Raw genomic sequence first — 27,982 nt, forward strand, 5'->3', positions numbered from 1 at the left:
TGTGTTTAACAACTTATGTGTTCGCAGATGTTTGCCCGATTTAGTTTATCCTTTCTTTTGATCGGTCAATGTGCTCTTATGTCACATCTCTGGTCTAGCAAGTTCAACATCATTCTTCTCTCTAATGTTAAATCCCCGCCTACATCCCTTAAGCCATATCAATGCAGTGAGCGAATTGAGTGGTACAGCAACTTCCTTGTGTATTGTAGCTGAACGTGATGCATCTTTTAAACTACTGTTCAGCTGAGGGTTTCGCTTTTGAGTGAAGGATCTAGAAGAATTCAATTGCAACTGGTAATCAGACTTGTTTTTATGTTTTGTGCTGGTAAGCACTGCATTCTATTGTATGTGAATATATGCAACATAAACAGGTTGGGAGGTTTTCTAAAGAACTATTGGTCATCGTGGCAAATACTGGCATTAGTGGTAAGGATGTTAACTTGATTCTGCATTAATCTCTAACTTTTTACTAACTGGGATAAAATTTGTTCCTTGATGTTTAACGCATCAATTCAAATTGATTAGAAAATTGCTAATGCTCAGCATAAATGGTGTCAACGCTTGAAATGTTAATGGTTATGTAGGATATTCACTTAGTCACTCAATATCTGTCCAACGAGTAGAAATGGAAACTGAAGGGATTTTAACGATGTCTTGTGAAAATAACCATCCATAGCCACATTTGTGTGGGCTTTAAAATACTAGATCATATATCCCCATGAAAAAAAAGAATAAGCTGGCATTGTTAGCTCAGTAGGCATACTCACCATGGCAACATTTGTGCCCCAAAGGGTTTGCTACACCTGTCTGGAGTGACAAGCTGGGATGTTGTCAAGCTTTACTTGGGTGGTCCTGGTGCAGAGTCTGACTTTGTTACAGTTGGATCCAGCACACAGTGCCCCTCCTCTGGGTGCAGTGGTCCATGTTGTCCCTATAGAGACCAATGGAGGGAAAACGGTGAGCACCTCTTGCTTTTTTCCCCACCCCCAGTGATGCCCTGGAGTCTTAACATTTGTATGTATTGGTTGAATAAGTTAGATTTGACTTTGTCTTGGAAATAGTTAGGATATATCATACTCCATATGCTGAGGAAACAACGGGTGCAGTGCATTCTTCCATTCTCCAGTTATTTACTTTGTTTCCACCCAGCTACTCTATTTGTATCCAGGTAGTTACTATGGGCTGCTCATTGCATTCTACAATATATACACTCATCTATCTCTCATAGACACTGATGTCTTTACCTCAAAGCCCTAGCTTTAAGGTCATTTCCTGTTTTTATTTTCCTAGGTGTTCGAGTATATTTTTGGAGAGGGTATTCAGGGCCCCCCCTGGCAATTCCAGCCGTTGTCATACAACTATTATAAGAGGGGTTGATTATTTTGTTTTTGTCCAGTTGGAACTGATTCCAGTGCTGATGATGACCTTGTTCGGTACTGTCCCTCCATAATGGTGTGAAAAAAATACTCTTTGTCAGGTGAGAGCCCATTTCATGGTGGCTGCACCGAACCCGTGTCCAGACCTGACTGGAGTGTGTGCTGAGGGTGAGGAGGACTGCAAAGTACATCCTACAAGTACACCTTTCACTGGCACAAAGCCCGGCCCTGGTTGGTGCATCCGCAGATGGCAGAAGACTATTCCCAGCAACTACAGTGCCACTTTTGAATTAGGGTATGCCCTCAACTACTTTCTATTCAGAAATGATCAATTTGATTGACCATTTTATTGCTTTAATGTTCAGATCCTTGCATTTAGACAAACAGTATGCTTGCTTTGGTATTTCTTAAAGGTCCAAAGTGACTTGGGATGTGTTCATTCGGACGGAGGCCACGGTACGAGCTAATACCACCAAACTCAACAGACCCCCTTATGTTGCCCTCCCACCACCTCTGAGGTAATCAAAGCCCACTTACACATCCCTGCACACACAGACCTTCACCATCATTTCGTTTATTTTTGTGATGCCAACAATAATACATTTTTGAGACAGTTTAGTATTACAGAATCAATTAGATAATCCTTGTGTCTGCCAACCAAAGAGATGACTAGTTAATAATATAATTGGAAAGTAGGGAATTAAGTTTATACTTTATTAATTCCAGAGGGGAAATTAGGTAACTATAGATTATTACCGGCCCATAATGATTTGTTTATGCATGACAATACCGACTGTGATCTATTTGTGCTGTTATGACCCCATACTGTCATATTCTGGCACCAAATGGGTTCATGTGGCATGATACCAGGGATTTACCTTTCCCCAGGGCCATTGCTGGCTGCCCTCACCGCATCAATCTGTCCCTCCTCGACCTGGACAAGGACCCAGTTCGGTGCCGCTTTGCCCGTGCAGACCAGGGGGAGTGCCATGGGTGCACCCAACACTCTTTTATAGAGCTCAATGAGGTGAGCCTTGTTGTTTTCATAACTACTAACCATCATGACCCCACGGCAATAAATTGACTCACTAGCCACCACATAAGATCATTGCAAATTGTATATTTTAGCACAATTTAATTGTGCTTCAACTTTGTTTGCTTTTCACCATTATGACACCCATTGCCCTCTCCATTACTCCGTGTTCCATCTCAAGGTTTCTTTCTTCAGAATTAAGGGACTTTTCCCTTAATTATTTTTTTCCCCAGATTATTATGCATAAAATAATCTGTTATGCTAGGTAGGAAATGTGTGTCTAAATCCCCCAAAAATAGAACTTCAACGGTGGGTAAAAACAATTATGTGGGTATGTATAAAATATCTCTAGCCTAGCACAGATTTTTCCAAGCAGATCATTATGGATTACTTCATCATCAACATTTTTGTTAAAAACATACATTTATTTAGCATGCATGCTGGGAATGAAAACAAGACTCATACATAATTGTTTGCCTGCAAATACAATATATTTGCTATATAAGCTGTTTTATTGAGATCTATTTGGGTAATTACTTTTGCCAGGAAAAATGTATGCTGTCATTTAGCGGAGAAGCATCTGCCGGCCAGTACTCTGTGATGTTAATGGTGGAGGACTTACTTCCCCAATCCAAACTGAGTTCAAATGAAGACCCCAAGCCACTCAGCTCTATCCCTGTGTACCTCTCCCTTACTGGTGAGTCGTGTGGCTTAACTTCCATCAAAGGCCCAAAACCCAGGTTACACAGTGTGAACATTAAAATGCAACTACTACTATGTGCTCTCAGACAAGATACGTAAAGAGAAATTGATCTGTGGTGGCCACAAATGTAACCTGCTCCTCCTCTGATATCCCTTGTTTTTACTCCATTTTAAGTGTGCAAGTCATCATAACCTTTTACTGTTTTTCAGTGGAGGAAGCGTCTTCTTCTGGTTGCAGTGCAGAACCAGTTGCTACTGGCCAAAGTCCTCTGAGGGATACAAGATTGATCATTCTGCCATATGAACAAGTCAACCTGACCGCCACCTTCACCTCAGAGCTGGAGAGGTATCCAGAAGGGGTTTCATTCAATTTTCCGGAAGATACAAAACTTTATTCCAAGAATATTGACCGAAATAGTTTTTATTCAACTGCCAATTCAAACTAATTCAAACGACACAGATTTGTAAAGCTGTGGGGTAGAAATGTCCCTTTTTATTTTTATATTTTTCGCTCTCTGTAAAAGTTGTTATATTTTGTCTTCTGCAGTGTTGTAGAGATTGGAGTAGTTGGCCCTCCTGACCTCTTCATGTCAGGCCTCATAACAACTGAGACAATGAGCACTAAAGAAGTCACATGGGTCTGTGCGCCAAACACACTGCCACCTATCCTACCCATCTGCTTCTCTGCTAATACAATCAGGTCAGCGTCACTGTGTGTAGAACGTAAATGTATGTAACCAACCATTATATCTCTGTTAATATCAGATAAAACAAGTAGCAATAAGGCAAATTGTTTAAATGTAGAAATCTGGATCTAGAAAAGAGCATCCGTTATCGAAGAATAAATTAATGTACACATTCTCCATCTTTACAGTTCACAATCAGAACCTCGATGTCTATGGATACATCAAAGTAAGATTGAACCAGCGTAAACATATTTTTACCAAGATACACATATAATAAATCCTAAACCTGATTAAATGCATGCACTTTGCATAGGCTAAGTTTGTTTTGTTTCTTTCTTTCCTTCTAGGGGAAACGATGACTTTGCCTCCAGGAACAAGTTGAGAATGCAACCATCTTTAATAAACGCAGCATGCTTATAAATGACCTTACAGAGTCCATAGAGAGTATATCACGGCGCCGGTATAAACATGTGTTCCCCACATCTACCGCCTCTCTTCCCCAAGATCTGGAGTGCTCGGACACAGAGATGACCCTGGTGCTCCCAGTTATCACACTGAAGAACATCAACCTGGAAAACGTTAAGCTCAACAGCCCCACCTGCCCCGTCTCCTATAACAACACACACCTTACTGCTCACATCCCACTGACCGGCTGTGGCACCAAGAGAGTGGTAAGGATCATAAACTACCACTATGGTCCACTCATGTTGTTTTTTTATGATTCGTTTTTATATGATAATTTTAATCCTTTCTATCTGAAGTATTTATGAATGACATTATGTAAAAAAGGACATTAAGACATTAAACATTTTAATTTATTTCCTTTATTTAAACAGGAAGTCTCAATGAGATCAAATACTGTTATTTGAGAGACCTACAAAAATACATGTATACAGAAATTTGCCAAGCAACACCCCAGTAAATAAATGTAGTATATACTACAAAGTTACACACCACAACTCCGTTTTTAAATTACAAGTAGTGTTCCTAGAGCTCATCAATCCTGTGTTCTTGGGGCAGAATTATTGTTTATATATAATTATATTATAAGTACAAAATATATAAATGAATGATATCTTGACATGTCTTATCTCTCTTCTTCCTGTCCAGCATGTGGGTTCAGTGCTAATTTATACCAACACTCTGCAAAGCGTGCACAGTGAAACCATGATCCGCCGCCTGCCTTCACTCATTCTCCCGCTTGCCTGCCATATCTCACCAGTCAAGGCCCAAGGTCAATACAGGAGCATTATTGGCGAAGAGGAGGAGATCTTTGGCAGTGTCTCATTTTGGCTTGATTTTTCCTTGCCTGACCAAGGGCCATTTTCAAGTATCATGCAAAATGCCACCTTTCGCCATTTGAGAATTTCGACACCAACTAGGTATGCCTTGCAGGCGGTTGAGCTGCAAAGACCAAAGAGAAGACTTTTTCCTGCTGCCCAGCCACAGGTTGAACAGCTGGACCTGTACGTGATGTCCAACAGCAGGAAGGGCAGAGTGGAGCTGTTTGTGGACAATTGTATTTGGTCAGTGACAGAGGACCTTTCTGACCCACAAACACTTCTTGAACATGGGTAAGGATAATTAAGACAGCTCAAAACACATCTGTTCAAAACTGCCTTTTCCATCTGATGCAAATTGCTATGTCCCTTACTATTGTTATTATTTGTATCTATTGTTGTTTCTCTTTAATGACTTTTGTGTATCTTTGTATGGTGTCCTTGAGTGCAGATATGTCCCTTTAAATTAAATTTAATACTACATGCTCAATGTATTTTTTCAGTGGAATGTGATGGCATGAGATTATGGAACGGCTTTGAAAACAAAAGTCTTAGCTCTTAGCCACTGTTTTTATGCATTAATTATGCTTGAATTGTATTATTATTTATTCATATTATCATTCAAAACGATCACTTTCCCTAGGTGTGAGGGTTCCAGCAGCATCGTTGAACTTCTTACTCCGGACAAATCTTTCAAGACTTACCGACTTAATATAAGCAGCATTGAAATACATGGATCAAGAGTATGTCTGTTCTCCATATTTCCTAGCCACCGACCAAATAACCTTTTAGCACACACACGTGCATTTTCGGAAGCACCGCCCCTGCATCCCCATCAACATGTTATAGCTTGAAGCAGAGGTAGAAGGAGTTGTGCTGGGAGTGGTACTTAGTTATTTTTACAATAGAAATGTCTATATTGGTCTGGGTGATAATTCTTTGCTGCTCTTAGCTGAAACCACAAACAGGTCAGTAATATAGTAATTTATCATCTCCCAAAGCCAACCCATAATTTGCCCAAAGGATTTCAATCTGAAAGCATAATAAGAACCATTTGAGCATGGGGTTTCTTCAAAATATTTCCTTTTTTATTTTGTTAATTGAACATATGCATATTCAATAACTAGGATTAGTCATTGAACTAAAATGAACTGTCATTTGCTTAATTTGTTGTATTTTTTAGATGTTTACGGAGTGTAAGGTGCATCTTTGCATGCCTACCTTGCCTTCTCACAATTGTCCTGACCCCTGTCGCAACTTCAAAAGTACTTCAATCATGACAGACTGGTTGTCCACCACCACCTACACCATCAGGTCGGGAGCTGTGAGCTTGGCACTTGAAAGCTTCCCCTCCAGCAATATCCCTGCTAGCGCTGGAAACCCACCTGCAGCGACTACTACCCCCCCAAGGGAAGGGATGGCAACTGCCTCTGCAAATGGTAAAGATTCCCCTTTCTTTTCGCCCAATTTTCAGAGAACATTGTTATTATTGGCCCCTTGTGTTGACATAAATGTTTGACTAAATATAGTTTTCCATCCGTCAAACTGTGTTTCATATCCTACAGGTTTATTCAGTATACTGTCTACTAAATGTATTACTGTTTTGTTTGTTTTCCAGCTCCTCCTGAAACCAAAGCCATGACAGCAGCATTGATTATTCCAACCCTTAATATATTTCTTCAAGTTCTGCTTTGTCACTGGAATATCTGAAGCGGTCTGTGTAATAAGCATTTAACAAGTGATAAGTGCGAACCCAACACTGGGAAAATGAAATATGCTTCTCACCATGCTCTCGATACATAGACTTGTTATTCTTTTAAATCATTTATATTTTACAAAACCCCTGATGCCTGCTACATGTTAACTTGTAACACTTCAAGATGCCAAGCGAAAACATGCTGTTCCTCTTATGGAACAAATGTATAACATTGCTGCATGTTCTTTTTAGATGTAAACCATGTGGTTGTTTTCCTAAACAACATGATCGCTAAAAATCTGTTAAAGAACGGGACAAATGGTAAATGTAATCTGCTGCAATTTGAATAAAGCCCACATATCCAAAACAAAATTGCCTGTTTTCTTCTGACTAAATTCAGTACAGACCAAACAACGTCTTCATATATTATTGGACATTAGGCCTAGACCTAATGCTTAATATAAATGCAATCAAAACAATAAACTTAAAATGATTATTATATAGGTGAGCAATAATTAAATAAAAATACCCCAAAATACCAAACTTTGCATAACAGCAGCCTACTAGAACAACATTAACCTGCTCATCAAGATATGTTTAAAGAACTGTAGTTGATTTTTTTTTTAATTGGGTCCTTCAAAAAAAAGTAGTCGTAAAAAAAAAAGAAGGTTATTCGTAAAATACCCTCTTAAACAAAAGGACGTCCTTGGTATTATATCAAGTTCATATGATTTGTGTATTTTGTAGAAGGAAAACTGCCACGACATTGCTACACTGTTGTGCTGAGGGTTATACGTGTGTTTTCATGTTTAGACATCTAGCTGACCAATCCCAAAAAAGGCTTGGGAGGAGACTAACCCGCCTTCACCAGAGCCACGCCTCTATGTTCAAGGAACATCGCTTTACGGATTGTTGTTAGCGACTTGACTGGACGGGCAATTCATTTTTGACATTTCGATTTCTTATCACTTTCCCAAACTTAAGATTTTATAACAGCCGAGAAGTGAAAAGGTGAAGTAACATTGTTCGCGGCGGTAACATTTGGGTGTTTCGCGCTATCTCTGGCCGCAGCTTTGCGAGGTAAGTGAACTAACGTTAGTCTTAGCTAGCGTTAACATCACCTAGCCAAAATGATGGGAGCTGGTTGTTGTGCTAAGATAGCTTTTAGCTACCTAACGTAACCTTGTCGAACAAACTAGTCAGCGAGCTAATGGCATTTGGCTATGTGCCTTGTGGAAATTACAATTTAGTCCTACCTTCGTCTATCAACAAAACACGAATAGTGAGTACAATAGCTTGCAACGTCACCAAGTTGGTGAAGCTGCTCTTTCCAAACTGATGCTAGCCGGCTAACCGTATTAGCTGAAATGCTAACGCTCAACAGACTGTCCTGACATGAATTTCTCATCCTGAAATAGTTTAAGTTGTCATTGTTTGACTGTTTTGTTCGCATAATACAGTGCTCTATTTTACAACAAAGTAATTGTATCGTTGATGACACGAACATGTTCCCATACTTATGTAGTTGCATATTAGGTCCAAAGAAATGTTGTGTAGCCTCCTCACTTCTTAACTGGGTATCGAGCCTTTCGTACGATACCATTTATGCAAAAGTATGTGTAATTTAACGTCAAATACACGCGCTGCTGATGTACACTAGAGCTTATTTTGCATTCCTTGCGCGCTTATCCTCCCGTAGAGATCTTTCATTTAATTTTGCCAGCTGTTATAATGTATCTCCCTCTTTAGCAGCTGCGAAACCCCTCAGCCCAGTTTGGATGTAATTATTATTAAAAGCATAGTTGTGTTTTCTGATGTTAACGATGACCCATTACACTCACGGGGTTTTGGCTAATCCATTTCGGTTGCATCGCTTGCCACCGCCAGCTACCGAGCCACCAGGCAGTAGCTCGTCGAAACCAAGAGGCAAGTTTGAGCAGAGAGGGGGAGGGGACGGCTACAACCAAACACTGCCCTTCTAGTCGAAGCACAACGCTCCCGCTGTCGTGCTAGTGTTTAGCCTTTTAATGCGGTTAAACGGCTAAACTAGAACCCGACCACATTTGTATATTATTATAGGACCAGGCTTTGTTGTTACTAATTGGCATGCCGTTGAATGTTGACACTCAACGGGTTATCAACGCGCTTTCGGGTGAGATTTTCAATAAAGTAAAGAGGATAAAAGATCATCACGACCAGATGACAGCATGTGTGTTCTAGAACGTTTAACAACCGTTTGGGAAAAACGTTGCTTTTAATTTCAACGATTCAAAAACGCAAGGATGGTAACCTCGATAGCTGTATTATGGAGTGCAAGCACAGTGTGCCACACTGCCTCTCGACCACGATCTTTATTTGGGTTTGTCACTACCGAACCCTACTACGCATGCGCATGTGTCCGCGCATGCGCGCTGTGGAGACAAACAGGGTACCTATAAATTACACTAGTCAGGCTGCCTTGGACTTCAAGATTCAAAATGGTTTATTGTCAAATACACAGCAATTACAGACGCAGTCGCCGGCAATGAAATTGTTAAGTCCCAGGCTCCTTCAACAGTGCAATGTAAAAGTTTAAAAGAAACACAAGTAAGAGAGCTATGCCTATATAAACAAATAAATAAATAAACTACAATTCTGGACATGAATAATTAGAATAATATAAATATATAATAATAACTTATATAATAACTAAGGTATAAATAGATGCCTCATAAAAAGGTGTGAAATGTAAACAGACGTTTTTATCCAGATGTCGAGTGTTGTATGGGCACATCACAGGTATTAAAAAAAGATACAATATGTGCAGTGGAAAATTTTATGTTTACTTTTTAATACAGTTTGCATTGAGTATGCTGTACCATTTGAGGGGTACATGTAATATGGGCTAGCTCAAAAACAAACGCGAATGACCACGTAGGCACTAATTGAGCGAATTAACCGAAATAAAAAGATTTACCAAAAAAAATGCAGAGATAAATAGATGGATATTTCTGCAAAGTTTGTCTATGTTTAAGGGCATTATGTGTGATTGTGGAAAGTACACACTTTTTAAAGGATTCTTCCTGTTTTGACACTCTTTGTTATGTTTATATTATATATAAAGTTTAACATATCTGGAAACAGTCAACTGGAGTCGAGTTTTGAACATACAAAATGGCAAAACAATTTTTCCCTGATTATCTTTTCCTAGATATCATCTTACTATACTTTAGTACGGCCACCTGATCACAATGATAATTTTTTGTAGTACATTATTCTGATGACTGTTGTGAGCAACATCCACAAGGTTTGACACTTGCAACCTGAACATGTCACTCTGACTTTGTCATACTGCGCAGCGAGTCAGAGATGCAAATACACATCCAACTCTATAAACAAAGGTACAATGAATGAATTAAGCCTTTGCTCATTAATAATCTCCATTACTGATTAATACTGGCCAATTCTATTGATTATCCAAATGTAATACAGACATTACACTTTATATCTAATAATTGTATATACAGAGCTGCAAAGCTCTGTATATACAGTCTTGATTAGTCCCAATGGTGACAAATCAATAGGGACTCTTCACATTCTTAATACCAACATGAGACCATTTTCCTGGTCTTTGCAGCACATGGATTCAATCTAACAGAACTTTAAATCGAAAGATTTGACATCCACCTCAAATTGTTAAATTGTGATCTATCATTGAGTTGATAATCCTATGCCTTTTACTCCCCTTTAGCCCCTTTTGAGTATGAGTATACAATGAAGAGAAGCTTGGAGGACCAGGAACCAGTGTTTTCCCCCCAGCAGCCACGGCGCGTGCCACTACCCCCCTCCGCAGAGACCCTCCAGCACCGCATCCTTGCCCCGTCCTCCTCTGTGTTGGAGGCCATTGCAGATATAATGCAGCCCTCTGCAGGCATCCAGTACTCCATCCCACAGGGCTACCAGGTCAGTTCCCCGCAGATTACACTCATCATGTTTAGCTTTACTTTAACACACGCTTATGCACATCTTCCTGAATTCTCAGTTAAAGACTGTGGTCAGCACACAAACATGGTGATATATATGGTCCAAGAATTTAGTCTTTGTAGCCATCTTTCTACTTTTCAATTGTTATTCACTGCTCTTTCATACAATTGATCCTATCCAATTTGATGACGAAAGTCATCATTGTATGTATATTTTTGCACCTGAAGAAATGGTTCTTTAGGCCCAATCCCATTTCTTCCCCTTACCCCTTCCCTTTACCCCTTCAAAACAAGGGGGAGGGGTAAGGGGAAGGGGTAAGGGGTAGAAATGGGATTGGGCCTTAATATGATATTTTGACTTGCCTACAGGTGCCTACAATGCCTCAGAGCACAGTTGGACATGGACCTGGGCAGAACAGTAGTTCGGCTCTTCATGTTGGGCCCCACTCCCTCAACTCCTCTGTGCCGTCCCAGGGGCCCGCAGTGGTCCAAAGCCACCCTCAGCCCCCATCAGCTCAAGGGCAGCAGCAATTCCAGAGACTGAAGGTGATTTTTGAATAATACAGCATGACGTACCTGGATGTGATGTGTATCGTTGCTGAACATTTTATCATGCTTTATTTAGCATATTCATTTACATTTAATTTACATTTCAGGATTGGCATGGGTTGAGCATGTGTTCTTTTTGCATTCAGCTCAGAAAATGAACCTGTTTGATTGTTGAATAGGGTTTTCTCATGAAGTGAAATACTTTCTAGGTTGAAGATGCATTGTCCTACCTGGACCAAGTGAAACTGCAGTTTGGGAACCAGCCTCAAGTTTATAATGACTTCCTTGACATCATGAAAGAGTTTAAATCCCAGAGGTAAGAATTCAGTGTCAAGTATATAATCAGCGGGAAGTTATTTATATCTTATGTATTCTTTGCTAAAAGTCTGCTTGTTTTGTATATTTAAGCGCAAACAATTGCATAACCCCCTGTCCTGTTGCTCCGTCCCCCACAGCATCGACACCCCGGGGGTGATCAGCCGTGTCTCGCAGCTCTTCAAGGGCCACCCTGACCTCATTATGGGCTTCAACACCTTCCTGCCGCCGGGCTACAAGATCGAGGTGCAGACCAATGATCGGGTCAACGTGACCACGCCGGGACAGATACATTACATCACCCCCCACGGCATCTCGGTCCACAACCTCCCAGTGAGTGGTGGGCCCGGCCCACCACCCAGCCACCAGCAGCCGCCAGCGCTGCCACCACCAGCACCGCAGCCACACCAGGGTCTGCAGCAGCAGCAGCATTCCACTCCCCACACAACCCCAAGCCCAGCCGCGCCAACCCAGCCCACACCAGCAAAGACCAGCAAGGTAGCGGCTACACTTGTTTTTAGTACTCAAATTCATTGCGTATAGTTCCATATTATAAGGGCCACTTTCCTTCATATAAACCAGCCTTACGCTTGACACTTGACTTGTTGTGGTTAATTTTCTTTCATTTCCATTTCGTGTGTGGGTGGGTGGGTGGATATATGCAATGTAGGATTTAGAGGGTGCCATCATGTCCTCAAGCGACATTAAGGCGCGCCTAGGTTTGGTTTTTGGGGTACAGCTGCGTTGATTGGCCCGGCTCTGTTCTCTCGTTTATAACCCACAGCCAATCCAGTCTCCGGCGCTGACCCCCACCAGCCAGCCCAACCCAGCCACCCCTTCCATCCCATCCTATGCCTCCCCCCGCTCGCCCTCCGTCCAGTCCCACACCCCGGTTAGCAGCACACCTACCGGGGGCCCCGCGCTGCAGAACAACCAGCCGGTGGAGTTCAACCACGCCATCAACTACGTCAACAAGATCAAGAACCGCTTCCAGGGACAGCCGGACATCTACAAGGCCTTCCTCGAGATTCTCCACACTTACCAGGTGTGTTTTTTATTTTATGCAGTCACACTATTCAAAGTGGTTTGGTGCAAAAATAGAAAGCAATTCCTCATTCAATCACTGTTCTCTTTCTCAGAAGGAGCAGCGGAATGCTAAAGAGGCGGGGGGCAACTACACCCCGAACCTGACGGAGCAGGAGGTCTACGCTCAGGTAGCACGGCTCTTCAAGAACCAGGAAGATCTGCTGTCAGAATTTGGACAGTTCCTACCGGACGCCAACAGCTCAGTGGTAAGTGACCGCTTAACAAGTCTCCCAAGATGTCGTCTGTCGACTCAATGTTGTGATCTTGGTTTTTTACTACTGTTGTATGGATAATGTCTTTATGCTCCGTCCCTTATTTCATCAGCTTTTGAGCAAGACCACTGCAGATAGGGCAGAGTCGGTCCGCAACGACCACGGAGGCACGGTGAAGAGACCTTTGCTGAGCAGCAAACAGAGACTCAACCAGAACGGCCTGCCCATTAGGAGACCTTCTGGGGTTGGAGCCGCTCCCCCTATCAAGGTATTAACTCATATTTACCCATGAAGACACTACAAACCACAGCTGAATTGTAATGATATGTTTAGGCCAGCAACCATGTCATGTTTATATCATGTGTTTGCTGCCTGCCCTTCAGAAGAAACCCAAGATGATGGGGAAAGAGCATGCCATGGTTGAGGTCAACAAGCACAGCACGGGTACAGAAACAATGTTCTTTGAAAAGGTTGGTTTTCTAACATTTTATTTTTTTTTTTCTAATATATATTTTGGTTATGTTGGGAAGAAAACTGTTGATAAGAAAACAGGCAGTCCAATTTTCTTGTGATCAAATTTTGCAAATTCTTTTTTTTTTTATCAAACAGGTGAAGAAGGCGCTTCAGAGCCCAGAGGCCTATGACAATTTCCTGCGCTGCCTCCTCATCTTCAACCAGGAAGTGATATCCCGTGCTGAACTGGTGCAGTTAGTTATTCCCTTCCTTGGGTGAGTTCATTACACTATCACTAACCAATGTAGTTGTAGTTTTATGGTCGAATATGCAGGGTCATCGCTATGTAGTATGAATTATTTAGTAGAATAAATAATAGTGGTGATTAAAAAAACATTTGTAAAATTTATATATTTTTCTTACTGTATCAATACTTGTATCTATAATGGATTTGCTTATAATAATTCTGTAGTAATAGTTAGGATATCTGTATGAGTAACTTTCTTAATTCCACCCCAACATGTAATGTTTAATAACTCTCACAATCACAGCCAAGTCTGAATACGATATTTATTTTGGCGCTCAAATTACCCGTCTAGGAATAATGAAGTACCGTCGCATCTCATCTTATTTTGACTGACAGGAAATTCCCCGAGCTTTTTACTTGGTTCAAGAACTTCCTGGGCTACCGTGAGTCCAGCCATCTGGAGAGCTTCCCCAAGGAGCGGGCCACAGAGGGCATTGCCATGGAGATTGATTATGCTTCCTGCAAGAGACTAGGCTCCAGCTACAGAGCACTGCCCAAGAGCTACCAGCAGCCCAAGTGCACAGGCAGGACCCAGCTTTGCAGAGAGGTCAGCCTTCACAACCCAAACCACAACATTAAGAAGATCGAGAGCTGTAACAAGAGAGAGCAGGAGTCCGCGACCCCAAAAATGTCCCCTTCCACGATTCTCCGCCAATGAGAAGTGTTGCATTTCATGCATCGGTGATTGACAGGCAGTCTAAAATCATAGGCAGGCAGGTCCACTCATTTCGAAACAGATATTCTCACAGCGAATTCCACTCACTACCAGCAACTAACAAATTATACTCAAATAAAAGCTGTCAAATCTTACCTACAGCACCTTTTTAGTACAATAGATTGGTAAAGAAAATCCATTAAGTAATACCATTTTTCATAGCACTTGACGTGCTGGGCAAGATAAACAAATGTTGTAGTTTTGTATAAGGAACAACCGTTTTAGAGCAATGGTTCTCAAAGTGCGGCCCGCAATGACATACAGATGTAAAAAAAGGATTTTAATCATTTTTATTATTATTCTTTTATTATATCAATATTAATTTAAACAATAATAAATAAATATAAAGATAAAAGTCGACTCTTTCTAGCTTTCAATTAAATCCTGTAACATTTGTTAGTTATAATCCGACTGTACATTACTTTGAAAGGATGAAGTTTCCTGATTTAGACCTCACTTGACCTTACTCCCAGAGGTCCACGGCGCAATGTTTTTTTTCACCACTGGGATGCTGACAGCGTTTCCCGCCAAAAAATGTTGTTCCTTTGGCAGCCCTCAGTCAAATTTTCGGTTCCTAAATTGGCCCTCAGCTGTCAAAACTTTGAGAACCCCTGGTTTAGAGCAACAATGTCCTGTTATCGCTAACATACTGATATGTCACTGCAGGTTCTGAATGACACGTGGGTGTCCTTCCCGTCTTGGTCTGAGGATTCAACATTCGTCAGTTCCAAAAAGACCCAGTATGAGGAACATATCTACAGGTGTGAGGACGAACGGTTTGAGGTGAGTCTTATCAATACAATAATACTCTATGGATACTTTTATGAAACTATTAGGGATGCACCAAATATTCGGCCACCGAAAATGTTCGGCCGAAAATGGCCCAAAACATAATTTTCGGTTTCGGCCGAAGGAGTAAACAGGCCGAAAAAAATACACCAAACAATTTATATATGTACTAATTCATTTGTTGTATAGTCATATTATTATGGCATGAAACAAAAAACACAACTATTTATTACAAAAAAACTACCGCAGGAAGGATTTTACTTAGCGCTCTCGAAAACAGGTTCGGGGGATAACATTTGAACGGTGGGACGTCATTACACGAAATTTCCCGGGGTTGGTCAGTCTTGCGTGCTGAACTTAGTGACGAAATTTGACGTGAAAGCCTTGCGTGTTTTTCGAGGAAATCGCTGTGTTTCAATCATCCCGTGTTTCAATCGCCGCTCAAAGATGGCCAAATAAAAATATTTTGTTTTACTCATTTATTTAAAGGTACATTGTTCTTAAATTCTTGCTATAAGGTCTGCTGGAATGTTAGAAAACGTTCAGTATTAAATAAATATTTGGTATCAAATTTGTAATTTTTTTTTATTGAAAAGCAAGACAAAAAAGTTTATAAAGGACATTTAATTGTTTGATTTATGCAATGGTGAAAAATTGAAGCAAAATGAATGAAAAACAGCAAAAGCCACATTCGGTATTCGGTTTCGGCTTTCGGCCAACTGTTTCAGTGTATTTGGGTTCAGTTTCGGCCAAGAATTTTCATTTCGGTGCATCCCTAGAAACTATAGTTAAGCATTGCCCCAGCTGATAAATATAATTTTAATAAATAATGTGACCACATCGTTTCAGAGAGTGTTACAATTTGCTTTATCAGCATCCTTTTTTATTACCAGTTAAGAATGTAATGGCTCTCTGGAAAAATGATCTACCATCAATTAAATACAGGGCATGTGCCTTTTCATTAGATTCTTCCAATAAACTGGGGCCAGTTAATAAATACAACGTGACTGACTGTACCTGCTTCGTCGTTATGGTCTTTCTCCGGCCCTGACAGATGGACGTGGTGTTGGAGACTAACCTTGCCACGATACGGGCGCTGGAGACAATGCAGCGGCGGATGTCACGGATGTCCGCTGAGGAGCAGCTACGCTTCCGGCTGGACAACACTATGGGCGGCTGCTCCGAGGTCATCCACCGTAAGGCCATCCAGAGGATATATGGGGACAAGGCCCTGGACATCATCGACGGGCTCAAGAAGAGCCCCGCCGTGTGTGTCCCCATCGTGCTCAAGAGGTCAGTCTGTGGGGCTTGGAGGAAAGGCGTTGGCGCCGTGGCCGCCCTGTAACGTGTGGCAGGTGTTGGAAGACAATATGCTATAGTTCTTCTCAGCACTGCTAGACTCTCGTTGTAGTTATTTTAATCACAGATTTGCGCAGAAGTTCTTCTCAGCACTGCTAGACTCGCGGTGTATTAACTGGTAGACTCGCGTTGTGGTTCTTCTAATCAATGCTATGCTGGGGTTGCAGTCCTAATCAGGGCTAGACGCATGTCAAGAAAAGGGACTGAGAAAACTCCTCCTTTATTCTTTCTAATTGTGCTCTACTAGGATTTGTTAAGGTCAGTTAAACAGTTGTCACGAGTGTGTAATTGTGTATTATCTTTGAGCGTTGTTGTATATCTTTGTGTCTCTCTGTCCAGGTTAAAGATGAAGGAGGATGAATGGAGGGAAGCCCAAAGGGGTTTCAACAAGATCTGGAGGGAGCAGAACGAGAAATATTACCTGAAGTCTCTTGACCACCAGGGCGTCAACTTCAAGCAGAACGACACCAAGGTGTTTCGTTCAAAGACGTTGCTTAGTGAGATTGAGATGCTGTATGATGAGGTAAGAAGATTTTGGTACAAATTGACTTGCAATGCTCTCACGGACAACAAACAATAGCTTCTCGTAATCATAAAACGAGTCATAAAATACTCAATGAGCTATTATGTTTGGAGAACACAAACCTACTGTCCAAAGGTTGTTCATGATACAAATGGGTTTCTTTTATAATCCTGTTCGATAAAGTTTTGGGCATCACTTTTGTCATGATTTACCACTATCACCTTTCATTGGCAAGTATATGCACAATATCTTTTTATGTAATTATTATTAGGCACATCTCCCATTGCCTCAGCTCATGTGTTATTCTCTCCCCTGTGTTGGGCAGCGACAGGAGCGGGCATCGGAAGAGCCCAGTGGCCCGCACCTAACCCTGCCTTACGACGACAGCCAGATCCTAGAGGATGCCGCCTCGCTGATCATCCACCACGTCAAGCGACAGGTGGGCATCCAGAAGGAGGACAAGTACAAGATCAAGCAGATCATCCACCACTTCGTCCCCGACATGCTGTTCGCTCAGCGCGGCGAGCTCTCCGATGCAGAGGAAGATGAGGACGACGAGGAAGAGGATGAGGACGAGGACGAAGAGGAGGCGGCGGACCGTGAGGGTGTCAAGAAGCACAACGGCCTGCCGGGGGATGGTGTCAGCAAGTCCAAGTTGCTTTTCAGCAGCACTGGGGTCCAGAAGCTGAGGGGACTGGACGACGCCTACAACCTGTTGTATGGCAACAACAACTGGTACATCTTCCTGCGGCTCCACCAGATGCTGTGCTCGCGGCTGTTGCGCATCTATGGCCAGGCGGAGAAGCAAATAGAGGAGGACGCCGGTGAGCGCGACTGGGAGAGAGAGGTCCTGGGCCTTAAGCGAGAGAAGAGTGAGAATCCGGCTGTCCAGCTTAGAATGAAGGAGCCCAGTAAGTGTGGAAACTCTGGCCGCCAGCCATCCCCATTGGAGGGAGGTAGGGGCATTTTTGTGGTCATTCTGAAGTCTGCTTGATATATTAGGGCAGTTCACACAGGGGGGGCTATAGGTCTGGTGACTAGACTTTTGGCCCTGCATTGGACAACCAATGTTTTCAAAAGAAAAATGTAAGGCAGAATGTTATGCTTTGAATGCTATTTATCTTTATGATGAGGATTCACAATTTAATTGTTGATTTTAAAAGGTGTGTTACGAACATCAACTACAACGATCAGTACTTTCAAATGTAAAAACTGACACTATTGTTCATACCACATCCTGGTTGACCTAACCTTGAGACAAGTCTACTCTAGGTTTATAATTTAGCTTATAGCTCACTTAAGCTGTTTGTGTCTTTAACAGGTTGTAATTACATTTGAATCAACTCGCGTTTTCTAAAACCCACGCAGCCTTTTTTTGTATCAATGTGGTTACTTTATTTGCGACATCCCGTTACATGGTTCTTTTTTTCTTCCAGTGGATGTTGACGTGGAGGACTACTACTCTACGTTCTTGGAGATGGTGAAAAATCTTCTGGATGGCAACATGGAGCCTGGACAGTATGAGGACACTCTACGGGAGATGTTCACCATCCATGCCTACACTGCCTTCACGATGGACAAGCTGATCCAGAGCATCGTACGACAGGTAAAAAAAAAGAAATGAGGTAACACTTCATAATAAGGGTGCCATAATGAATAGCAAACTAGTCATTACTAACCCTTTGTTAATATTTGTTAATTGTTACTAAAACATCTATTTGGCACAAGTTAATCGTTTTTTCATCATTTATTAAATATTTCATCATTTTAAAAATATATAGTTGTTTGCATAACCCTAACCATAACACACAACCCTAACCCTAACACACGACCCTAACCCAACCCTGACACACGGCCCTAACCCTAACACACAGCCCTAACCCTAACACACGGCCCTAACCCTAACACACGGCCCTAACCCTAACACACGGCCCTAACCCTAACACACAGCCCTAACCCTAACACACGGCCCTAACCCTAACACACGGCCCTAACCCTAACACACGGCCCTAACCCTAACACACAGCCCTAACACTAACACACGGCCCTAACCCTAACACACGGCCCTAACCCTAACACACGGCCCTAACCCTAACACACGGCCCTAACCCTAACACACGGCCCTAACCCTAACACACGGCCCTAACCCTAACACACGGCCCTAACCCTAACACACGGCCCTAACCCTAACACACGGCCCTAACCCTAACACACGGCCCTAACCCTAACACACGGCCCTAACCCTAACACACGGCCCTAACCCTAACACACGGCCCTAACCCTAACACACGGCCCTAACCCTAACACACGGCCCTAACCCTAACACACGGCCCTAACCCTAACACACGGCCCTAACCCTAACACACGGCCCTAACCCTAACACACGGCCCTAACCCTAACACACGGCCCTAACCCTAACACACGGCCCTAACCCTAACACACGGCCCTAACCCTAACACACGGCCCTAACCCTAACACACGGCCCTAACCCTAACACACGGCCCTAACCCTAACACACGGCCCTAACCCTAACACACGGCCCTAACCCTAACACACAACCCCACCCTAACCAGCGACACTCTGTGGTCAGTGGAAAAAAAACTATCGGTTTTCATTTTTGCAAATGGATATTTTAGTAACAAATATAAACAATGGGTTAGGTAATGACTAGTTTGCTATTTATCATGGAACCTTATTATAAAGTGTTACCAAAAATTATTTGGTGGACACGTCTTTAACAAACATTCACACTAGGGCCCGACCGATATTGATTTTTGAGTGCCGATGCCGATTATTTTCAGAGAAAAATTACGATTACGATTTAATCGGCCGATTAAAAAAAACAACAAAAAAAACAACATAAAACGTAGTTTTTGATAACTTAAATATACTTTAAACACTTTTGACGAATATGTGAATTGAATGCAGAATCTTTGAGTGTTTTAGAATACATTTACAGTCAAAAATGAGTGTAATGTAAAATGTAAAATAAATAAATAACTCCCAATGTGCTGCGCTCGTGAGCAGTGACTAACACGTGCGTGCTGAGCAGTATGGTCTCACCGTTAGAGTCTACAGTATAACAAATTAACATGGCCTGGGACCTAAAGAAAAACAGGCACAACATGCTCATAGGTCTTGTGTACATTGGTGAGGTGAGCGCGCAGCTGCCTGAGCGAGCGTGCTTTCATGTTGTATGGTAAAATTAAATCTCCTCTTTTTTACTCCAGCTAAAGTTGTTAGTTAGCAAGGCGAGTAGGAGCGCAATCTGCAGGATACTAATCGCAATAACATTTATAAAAAAAAAAAAAAAAATAATAATAATCGGTTGTAATCGGCGTCTTTTTGGCCGATGCCGATTATTTTCAAAAAGGCTATAATCGGCCGATTAAATCGGCAGGCCGATAAATCGGTCGGGCCCTAATTCACACAATCTCCTTGCCATTGTGTCCTAACAATGGGCCGTGGTTGTGTCCGTCTCCTCACAGCTCCAGCACATTGTGAGCGATGGCGTGTGCGTGCGCGTGACGGACCTGTACCTCAGTGAGAGTGCCAACAAGGCCACTGGGGGCGCCGCGTCCACCCAGGCGTCGCGGGCCACGGCAGAGGGGGTCTACCAGCGAAAGGCGGAGCAGCTCATGCCAGAAGAGAATTGCTTCAAGGTACCAATATCCAAACTATTCAGGTTGCCACGTTATGCTAGCCTGACATGCCAGGCTTGCGCTATGCTGCAGCTTTTACGAAAATAAATCTGAAAGATTTGATATTCTTTAAGTGTCCTAAGCCCACATGGGCTTGTAAGACACCATTACAACTTACAAAAGATGCAGTACAAACGTGCATTCATAATTGTATAGATCGTTCAGAAATTATACATAACACACTCGCATATAAAATCAGAGTTAGTCAGGGATATAATAACTGTTGTCTGCTCTTTCAAGCTCGATCTAAAAATCTAGCCAAAGCAAAAAGCTTTTCTTTGAAAAGCCATTTCAGTATGTTACTTCACAAGACCCGAATAAATCTGGAATTCTTGCTTGCACTTTTTCAAAACCGGTCAGATTTATCAGGTTAATACATGCCAAAGATGATGTTTGCCTTCCAGTGTGTTTTCCATCTGATTTTGTGTCTTGTGTTGTGTCCAGCTGATGTTTTTGAAGAGCAGGGGAAGTATTTCTCTGACCCTGGAGCTTCTGGACACAGAGGACGATAACTCAGATGAACCTGCAGAGGTGAGACTATTGGAACGTCTTGAATAGCACACATGCACACTAAACGTCTTAACTATTTCCTTTTAATTATTTTATTTTTTGATCTCAAAACCTTTCTTCCCGCCCAACAGAGGTGGTCGGACTACGTGGGCCGGTACCTGAACTCGGCCTCTGCGTCCCCAGAGCTGCGGGAGCACCTGGCCCAGAAGCCCGTGTTCCTCCCCAGGTGAGGCCCCAGCCGTGTCCCCTCTTGTCTACACATCCCTAAACCATCTACCTTCAGGCGTTTAGTCAGCAAGACAGCCATTCCACTGTTGATGAGCCAAACCAGCTGCCAAAATACGGGCTCATTTTCCGAGCCAGAAACCGTGGCTACATTTGCACAAGCCTATATTAGTAATTGCAAATATCGTGGGTCCCCCCAGAATCCTCTCTTGTTAGTTTCGACGCGGGGTCTGGTGTTTTGACAAGAGTAACTCTTCTGCTGACGTTGAGGTGAAGACGCTGCAGTGCCTGGCTGCCCCGTCGTGTCTGGGAAGAGGCTCGTTGGCTGTGAACTTGAAGAGCTTCTTTTGTTTTTTCCTGTGTCTTCTTCGTTTCTTTTTTCCTTTTCTTTTGGACCTCTGCCACACATGAAGAATGCACTTTATACAGCCAACGTTTTAAACAGGGAATTAATTTATGCTTAGTCTCGGTTCCTTTTTACCAGGATCTTTTTATTTATGAGTGCAACGTTTTTTTAAATCGTAGTCTCAATGAAGCAATTGGATCTCCAGCTGAAAGGACAGTTATTTAATTGATGGGTTTTTGATTCTTCAGAATGTGTTGTATTTAAAACTTTTTCCATTGTATACCTTAAGTAACTTTACATGTTTGGAAAGCGTGAGCTGAAAGCAAAACAAATGGGTTCCGGCTCTTGTCATTTTATATCACTCTGGTTGTTTCTTTTGTACGGTGACTCAGACCTGAGATTAGAATCTTAGCCTTGGTTAAAGACCTGATAATAACCTGGACCCCAAGTAAAGGAAATGCAAACAAGTCATTCACGTTCTACCTTTATCATGCCTGCTGTATGTGATTTGTAATCATGAGAAAAGGTCCTGTGTGTGAGACCTACATATATAGATATACATATATAATCACTGTTCAGACAAAAGTAGATGTTTAAATGTCCATTATTTTGGAGTGTTTCATATATTCAGTATTATGTGTGTAATCATTTGCAGTGGATTCAGTGCAATCCCTTTTTGTAGCTCTTTTTTTGGTTGATTTTTTTTGTGTTGTGGGTGAAGCTTTTTCCCAGGTCCACAAGATGATTACTCGCAGGAGAACCCCTGGTCAAGCACATTATCAGCAACACATGTACAGTCAAAGTGGGGCTTGTAAATAAAATGGTGGTCTGAAGTGTATGTTTATATTTTGGTGTATTTCTTTTCTCACAGCTCAGAGCATTGCATGGGGTGGCTGGGCCCATCTATATGTGGTTGGTAGTGCTTGTGAAACATTTTTTGAGATGGCTGTCCATTACATAAACATTCCAATCAATTATTTTAAGACCCCAAAAAAAATGTGGCCCTCCTTAACCCATTGCATTAATGTGGTGGTTGTTTGGTCATTGGTCCATATTGTGGTCCTTTCCTTCCCATTTTCAAATCTATGAGAGGTCAGCAGCGCAACAAGTCCAAAAGACACTCTGCTCCACAACAATATTTTCAACTGTTTGGTAGAATAATTTATAAGTTCTAGCAGTTTCCGCCACGCTTGGTTTTCATCGCATGATCACAACGCTCTAATCATTGTTGGTGAAAGTGTGCGCACATCAGAAATCTTTTTAGTGTATCTCTTGCATTAGTGGCATACAAAATATATTTATTTTCAGATACAACCTGTTGTGTGTCGTATATTTATGACATTGGCCTCACTGTCATGTCTTTTAAGTGGAGCCCTGAATGCAAAAAAAATATGCTTCATGGTTTCAGTCTTCGCTCACCTGTGCCCTCTGGGGTAAGTACAAATTTAAAACTTTCATTAAAGCAGGATGCATAATGCTTTTATTTTGGAAATGCCTGCACCAAAATCTGGATATTTTTCCCCCTTTAGCTTTTTTGAAAAACAAAATATTTTTCAAGCATCTGTAGAACTTAACATGCAAATCACTATGTGGATGTGGAACGGACGTGCACTGTAAAGAATGACTACTCCTGCTGCCTCTGCTGCTCTTATAGATCCACAATTCCCACGAATGACTTGACTCCCTATCTAATTCTTTTATTCGGTGAGTGCTATGCATGGGTATCAAGAAAACACTTGTTTAAAGGGACAGTCCTCTCAAATTTTACAACATGTGTATTTATGTTATACCTGTCAAATCAAAGTTGAACATTATGTGTGTACTGTGAGTGAACCCCAACGCTTTTAGCTGACACATTTCTAGAAATTTGTGTGAACTTTCCCTGTAAACCTGCTGAAATTTAAAATATGGGGGTAGCGGGCAGTGTTGGTTTTCCTTTTTGTTTCGTTTTTTTTCTCTTTGGCAACCTCGCCTGGTATACCCATGGGTTTCTCTGTTGTGGTCCCCAGGAACCTGAGGAGAATACGCAAGTGCCAGCGTGGATGGGAGCTTTTGCAGAAGGAGAGGATCACCAAAGGGCCCTCTGATGGCTCTCAGGACCCCAAGATGGAGTGCATGTTCAAGCTCAACTCTTACAAGATGGTGTATGTCTGCAAGTCTGAAGACTACATGTACAGGCATACAGCTCTCACGCGGGCCCATCAGGTGGGTCTGAGCAAAGTTTTTGTTCAGTATTGTGCCTTCGGGAGTCCAATTTGGACTGAGGCACAGTTGAGGCATAACCTCCTTTCGGTACCCCAAGGATAAAGAAGTATTAGGATACAGATAGTCCTAGGGCATATTATCAGCTGTCTCTGCCTCCTCCCACTGTCAATGTCCCCATCAATGATTATTGTGTATGTTTAGCATAGCTTGGTCTTAAAATGATGCAGCATCACAGATTTGGTCTGTGATGATATTATGGGTCTATTATGAAAATTGCCTTATTGTGTAGTCTCTAGTTTCCACCAAGCAGTGCGCTACTGTTCGTTGAGGTACAGTGCGGTTGTTCTGTTCGGTTATATTGGCGTTTCCTCAGCCCACGGCCTGTCTGTGGAGCCCGGGAGATGTTAATTGGCTAACACCATGACCAACATTCTGAAACATCCACATTTGCCTCAAACAATGTTAGGCTTACAGCGCCTGTAAATAATTGTGAAATAATGTTCTTGTTGTTCTTTTAATTGTTTGTTACTCTCTCTGACCATTCGGTTTGATATTGTGGAAAGGATGTTATTTAATGATTCAGAGCATGATGCATTTTAAATGGCCTCCCTTTTGGTCTTGTGCGTTCATTTTTCTTAAAACAATTCTAGCTGAAAATAAACATAGCCAAATTACAACCTTCAGTCATTGAGGGCAAAAATAGGCCCAATGATCGGCAAGATATTTTTATTTAGTTTTACAAATCAAGAGGAGGCCTGATTTGACTAATTGGCTTTGCATCCTTTCCTTCTGCCCTTGTAGTCCAAGACATGCTGCCCACCAGCTTTTAAAGTACAATGCTGCCACTGGTGGATTTGTATCAATTCACATAATTATCCCTCCCTGCTATTTTGTCGTTCACCCAAACACCCTGAAACAATTTGAGTCTCGCATACACCGCCACCATACGCCACATCTCCTCACAACAAAACAGGAAACGATGCATAACTCCGCCCCCCACACCTTCTGGTTTCCGGCACTATGCAGCCCCAGAAGTTCGGCTATAGCATTGTCAAACTTCCGAGATTAGTGCGTCTACATTGAGATGCAATATTGCATTACTGTCTCGCTGCGTCTCCCGACTGACCTTCTGTTTTGCTCTCTACTTCAGTCCCAGGAGCGTGTCAACACTCGCCTGCACAGGCGCTTCCAGGCCTGGCTGGACTGCTGGGCCAGGGACCACGTGAACGGGGAGATGGCGGCGGAGAACTGCAGTTGGCTTATGGGCGAGCGAAGTGAGGGTCTGCTGCCCTGCAGCACCACATGCACTCCAGAGGTTCTCCATTACGTCGCCGTTAACAAGTACCGCGTCAAGTATGCCCCAATGTAGCCCACAACACCAGCTTGGACACGATAAACTGCCACTGCATATCCGAGTCTTTAAGGGTCCTTTGCCTGGACTCTGACTTTATGTTTAGTCGCTCAGCTCTTTTCTCCATGGTATTTGGATTTTGAAAGACACTTGCTTTGGTGCCTACTTGTGAAATGTTTTTTGGTTTGTTATAAAGACGTTCAACATATAGAGAGCCCCGACCAACCCTGAGGTACTTAGTAGTCCAATAAGAGTTTGTTATTGTAATATGGCTAAACGGATGAATGATGCTCTTGGTGGATGGATGGATGAACCGGCTGGAGTATTGGAAATATACTCAACCCTAAGGCCGAACACATATTGTTTTTAAGAACCACCACCGTAAAACATTTCACCTACAACTTTCGAGTTTTCTACAGCTGTTTACCTGTTTTTGTATTAGGATATGAAACTTATTTTACCCGGTCCAGCTATCACAACCTGTGAAGGTTTTACTACTGGGCACATAGCTATTCAAGAACCGCAAGTGTTGACTGACCCAACACTTAAAAATAGTTTGTACATAAGGTCTGATTTATGAGTTATTGATGCATAGCATACTTCAACAACCATGGTACCAATTTTAGGCTACGTGTTGGTTAGCATCGTATAGACGTCATTTTAACTTCGACCAAAGGATGTTCATGATTATTGTCCTTTGTGTTCTATCGAGTGAACCTTTTCTCTTGACCTTTGTTTAGAAGGATATATTTTTTTATTTCTTGATGGTGACATTCTACCCTTTTAAGCAGCACTGTTAGATGACCACATATTCTTTCTCCCTCCAGTGATTCACAAGTTTGTTTAGAGATTTCACAAACTGTGAATGTAGCCAGGCAACAATATATGCTTTTTGAAAGTGTGTGTCTGTATTTTAAACGTTACCAACATTTGACCAGTACTGCCAGTCTGTTCGTTTTGTTTCGGGCTTCTGTTGCAATCATAACTGGTCCCACACCACATACATGTACATACTTTTAGTTTTGGTTTTTAGTATCTGAAGCATTGTCAGGGAAGTAGAACAGGTGGACTGGTGCAGTACGCCTATGTGTGAATGAATCATTGTACTCCGTTCATCCTCAGCTAGAAACGAAGCAAGCAATAATCAAACATTGTCGAAGGAGTCTACTATTTTGTATGCGTTTTGGCAGGGTCAAACATGAATGTCATTTTCCACTTGGAACAGGGGGTATCAAAATATTTTTTATTGCTGTATCCTTGGCTGTCAATTTTTAATAAATGTGTATATAGCTTTTGGTTATTGTAGATAACGCAATGTAAGATTAGGCCTGTGATCTATAACCAGGTGCTAGAGACCAGCTCCTTATATACTTAACCATAATTCATGAACTAGCCATCGGCATGTAAACGACGTGGAACTGATGGTGCAAAACGACTCGCTGAAATGCAAGACTCCAGTCTCAAGTCCCAGTGATGATGACACTAGTTTGGAACTTGCTGGAATACACCAAATGTTTGAAAATATTGATTTATGCAGAAAACCATTAGGGGTGGGAAAAATAATCGATTCTTCGATGCACCGCGATTCTCTCTAGAACGATTCCGTCTCGATGCAGATAAATTAATAATCTGAATTTAAAAAAATATCTTTTTTTTTCTTCTTTTTTTCGCCTGCTGCAACATTCTGTTCGCCAGAGAGGGATCATTTTAGTAATTTTAAAATTATTTAATTTATCTTCAGTGTGTATTGGCCATTGGCCAATCTGATTTGTCTTGACACAATTGCGATTCAGCCTACGCATAGCATGCACGCATACTCACAGCCAGACACAAGAACTCAGACATTCAAGAGCAGCTTTTTCTTTACGGACATAGAAAAGAGATTAGAAAGTAAATAAAACTGAAACCTATTTTTTACATACTCCATATTGTGTTGTAATGCAAGCTGCACTGATTATTGCGTTGTTCATAGAAAGTCATATTTGTGACGAAAGCTTTTTCCCTAAGAAAATATTAGATAAATTAATTAATCTGTTGTCTTTTATGATCATTACGAAAGTAGGAAGTGAGTAGCAAACTCAGTTGTATACATATATTTTTGAAAATCCTGCATGAAAATGCGTGATGCGTGCATCGAGATCCATCGATAATCGCTATAGAACTGAATCGTTGACCTCATAATCCGAATCGAATCGATTCGTGAGGTGCGAAGAGATCCCCACCCCTAAAAACCATCACACTACACACATTTCATGCCCTCAATTCCTGTGAACTTTGCGATGGAAATAATTGAGATCAGCTTTAAATGTTCTCGAAATGATAACTTAACACATCCTGCTGATGACTTATGTTACAAAGTTTGGTTAAAATAAATTTGGGGTGGGAAAAGTTTCAGAAATATATTTACCATATTAATTGTATATTCTACATGAACTACCAGGAAGCTCAATTGTACATATAACCGCTTTTTCTACCCCATTTGTATGTGTTGCCACTATTTACCAGGTCTTTTGACTTCTGTGATGTTAAATGAGTGTAGTATGGTGTTTGGCATTAAACTTTTAATTTTATAGATCGAAATGTAGCTGGCCCAATGTGTTT

General features: G+C 41.8%; 2 protein-coding genes and 1 long non-coding RNA gene across 7 annotated transcripts; 2 read left to right on the forward strand and 1 right to left on the reverse strand.

Moving 5' to 3' along the window:
* Positions 1 to 92: 92 nt before the first annotated feature.
* On the forward strand, positions 93 to 6,866 carry LOC132471554 (uncharacterized). 2 transcript variants are annotated; one of them, XM_060070680.1, is made up of 15 exons: positions 93 to 426; positions 792 to 957; positions 1,478 to 1,671; positions 1,790 to 1,894; positions 2,265 to 2,403; positions 2,956 to 3,106; positions 3,322 to 3,457; positions 3,659 to 3,811; positions 3,986 to 4,023; positions 4,145 to 4,174; positions 4,302 to 4,468; positions 4,908 to 5,371; positions 5,721 to 5,820; positions 6,261 to 6,516; positions 6,696 to 6,866. In XM_060070680.1, exons 2-15 carry the CDS (start codon positions 826 to 828, stop codon positions 6,785 to 6,787), a joined length of 2,157 nt encoding a protein of 718 aa, XP_059926663.1. In that variant the 5' UTR covers positions 93 to 426; positions 792 to 825; the 3' UTR covers positions 6,788 to 6,866. The 2 variants fall into 2 exon arrangements, with proteins under 2 accessions (XP_059926663.1, XP_059926665.1); XM_060070682.1 differs by having other exon boundaries at positions 93 to 294.
* LOC132471565 (uncharacterized) lies at positions 6,189 to 9,084 on the reverse strand. The gene is made up of 2 exons (XR_009528874.1): positions 8,615 to 9,084; positions 6,189 to 6,532 (listed from the first exon to the last, which is right to left on the reverse strand). It is a non-coding gene; the product is annotated as an uncharacterized LOC132471565 (long non-coding RNA).
* On the forward strand, positions 7,638 to 27,961 carry LOC132471553 (paired amphipathic helix protein Sin3a-like). Of its 4 annotated transcripts, none has more exons than XM_060070676.1 (21): positions 7,638 to 7,853; positions 10,504 to 10,715; positions 11,105 to 11,281; positions 11,494 to 11,600; positions 11,740 to 12,097; positions 12,384 to 12,644; positions 12,739 to 12,891; positions 13,010 to 13,165; positions 13,281 to 13,367; positions 13,507 to 13,625; positions 13,994 to 14,204; positions 15,039 to 15,155; positions 16,216 to 16,454; positions 16,860 to 17,043; positions 17,369 to 17,999; positions 18,480 to 18,649; positions 20,532 to 20,705; positions 21,189 to 21,275; positions 21,386 to 21,480; positions 23,835 to 24,030; positions 25,181 to 27,961. In XM_060070676.1, the coding sequence occupies exons 2-21, from the start codon at positions 10,527 to 10,529 to the stop codon at positions 25,397 to 25,399; spliced, it is 3,930 nt and encodes a 1,309-aa protein (XP_059926659.1). In that variant the 5' UTR covers positions 7,638 to 7,853; positions 10,504 to 10,526; the 3' UTR covers positions 25,400 to 27,961. The 4 variants fall into 4 exon arrangements, with proteins under 4 accessions (XP_059926659.1, XP_059926660.1, XP_059926661.1 ...); XM_060070677.1 differs by having other exon boundaries at positions 13,284 to 13,367; XM_060070678.1 differs by having other exon boundaries at positions 12,393 to 12,644.
* Positions 27,962 to 27,982: the final 21 nt, after the last annotated feature.

The sequence above is a fragment of the Gadus macrocephalus genome, chromosome 14 (assembly GCF_031168955.1).
Source record: "Gadus macrocephalus chromosome 14, ASM3116895v1".
In the NCBI taxonomy this organism is placed as follows: domain Eukaryota; kingdom Metazoa; phylum Chordata; class Actinopteri; order Gadiformes; family Gadidae; genus Gadus; species Gadus macrocephalus.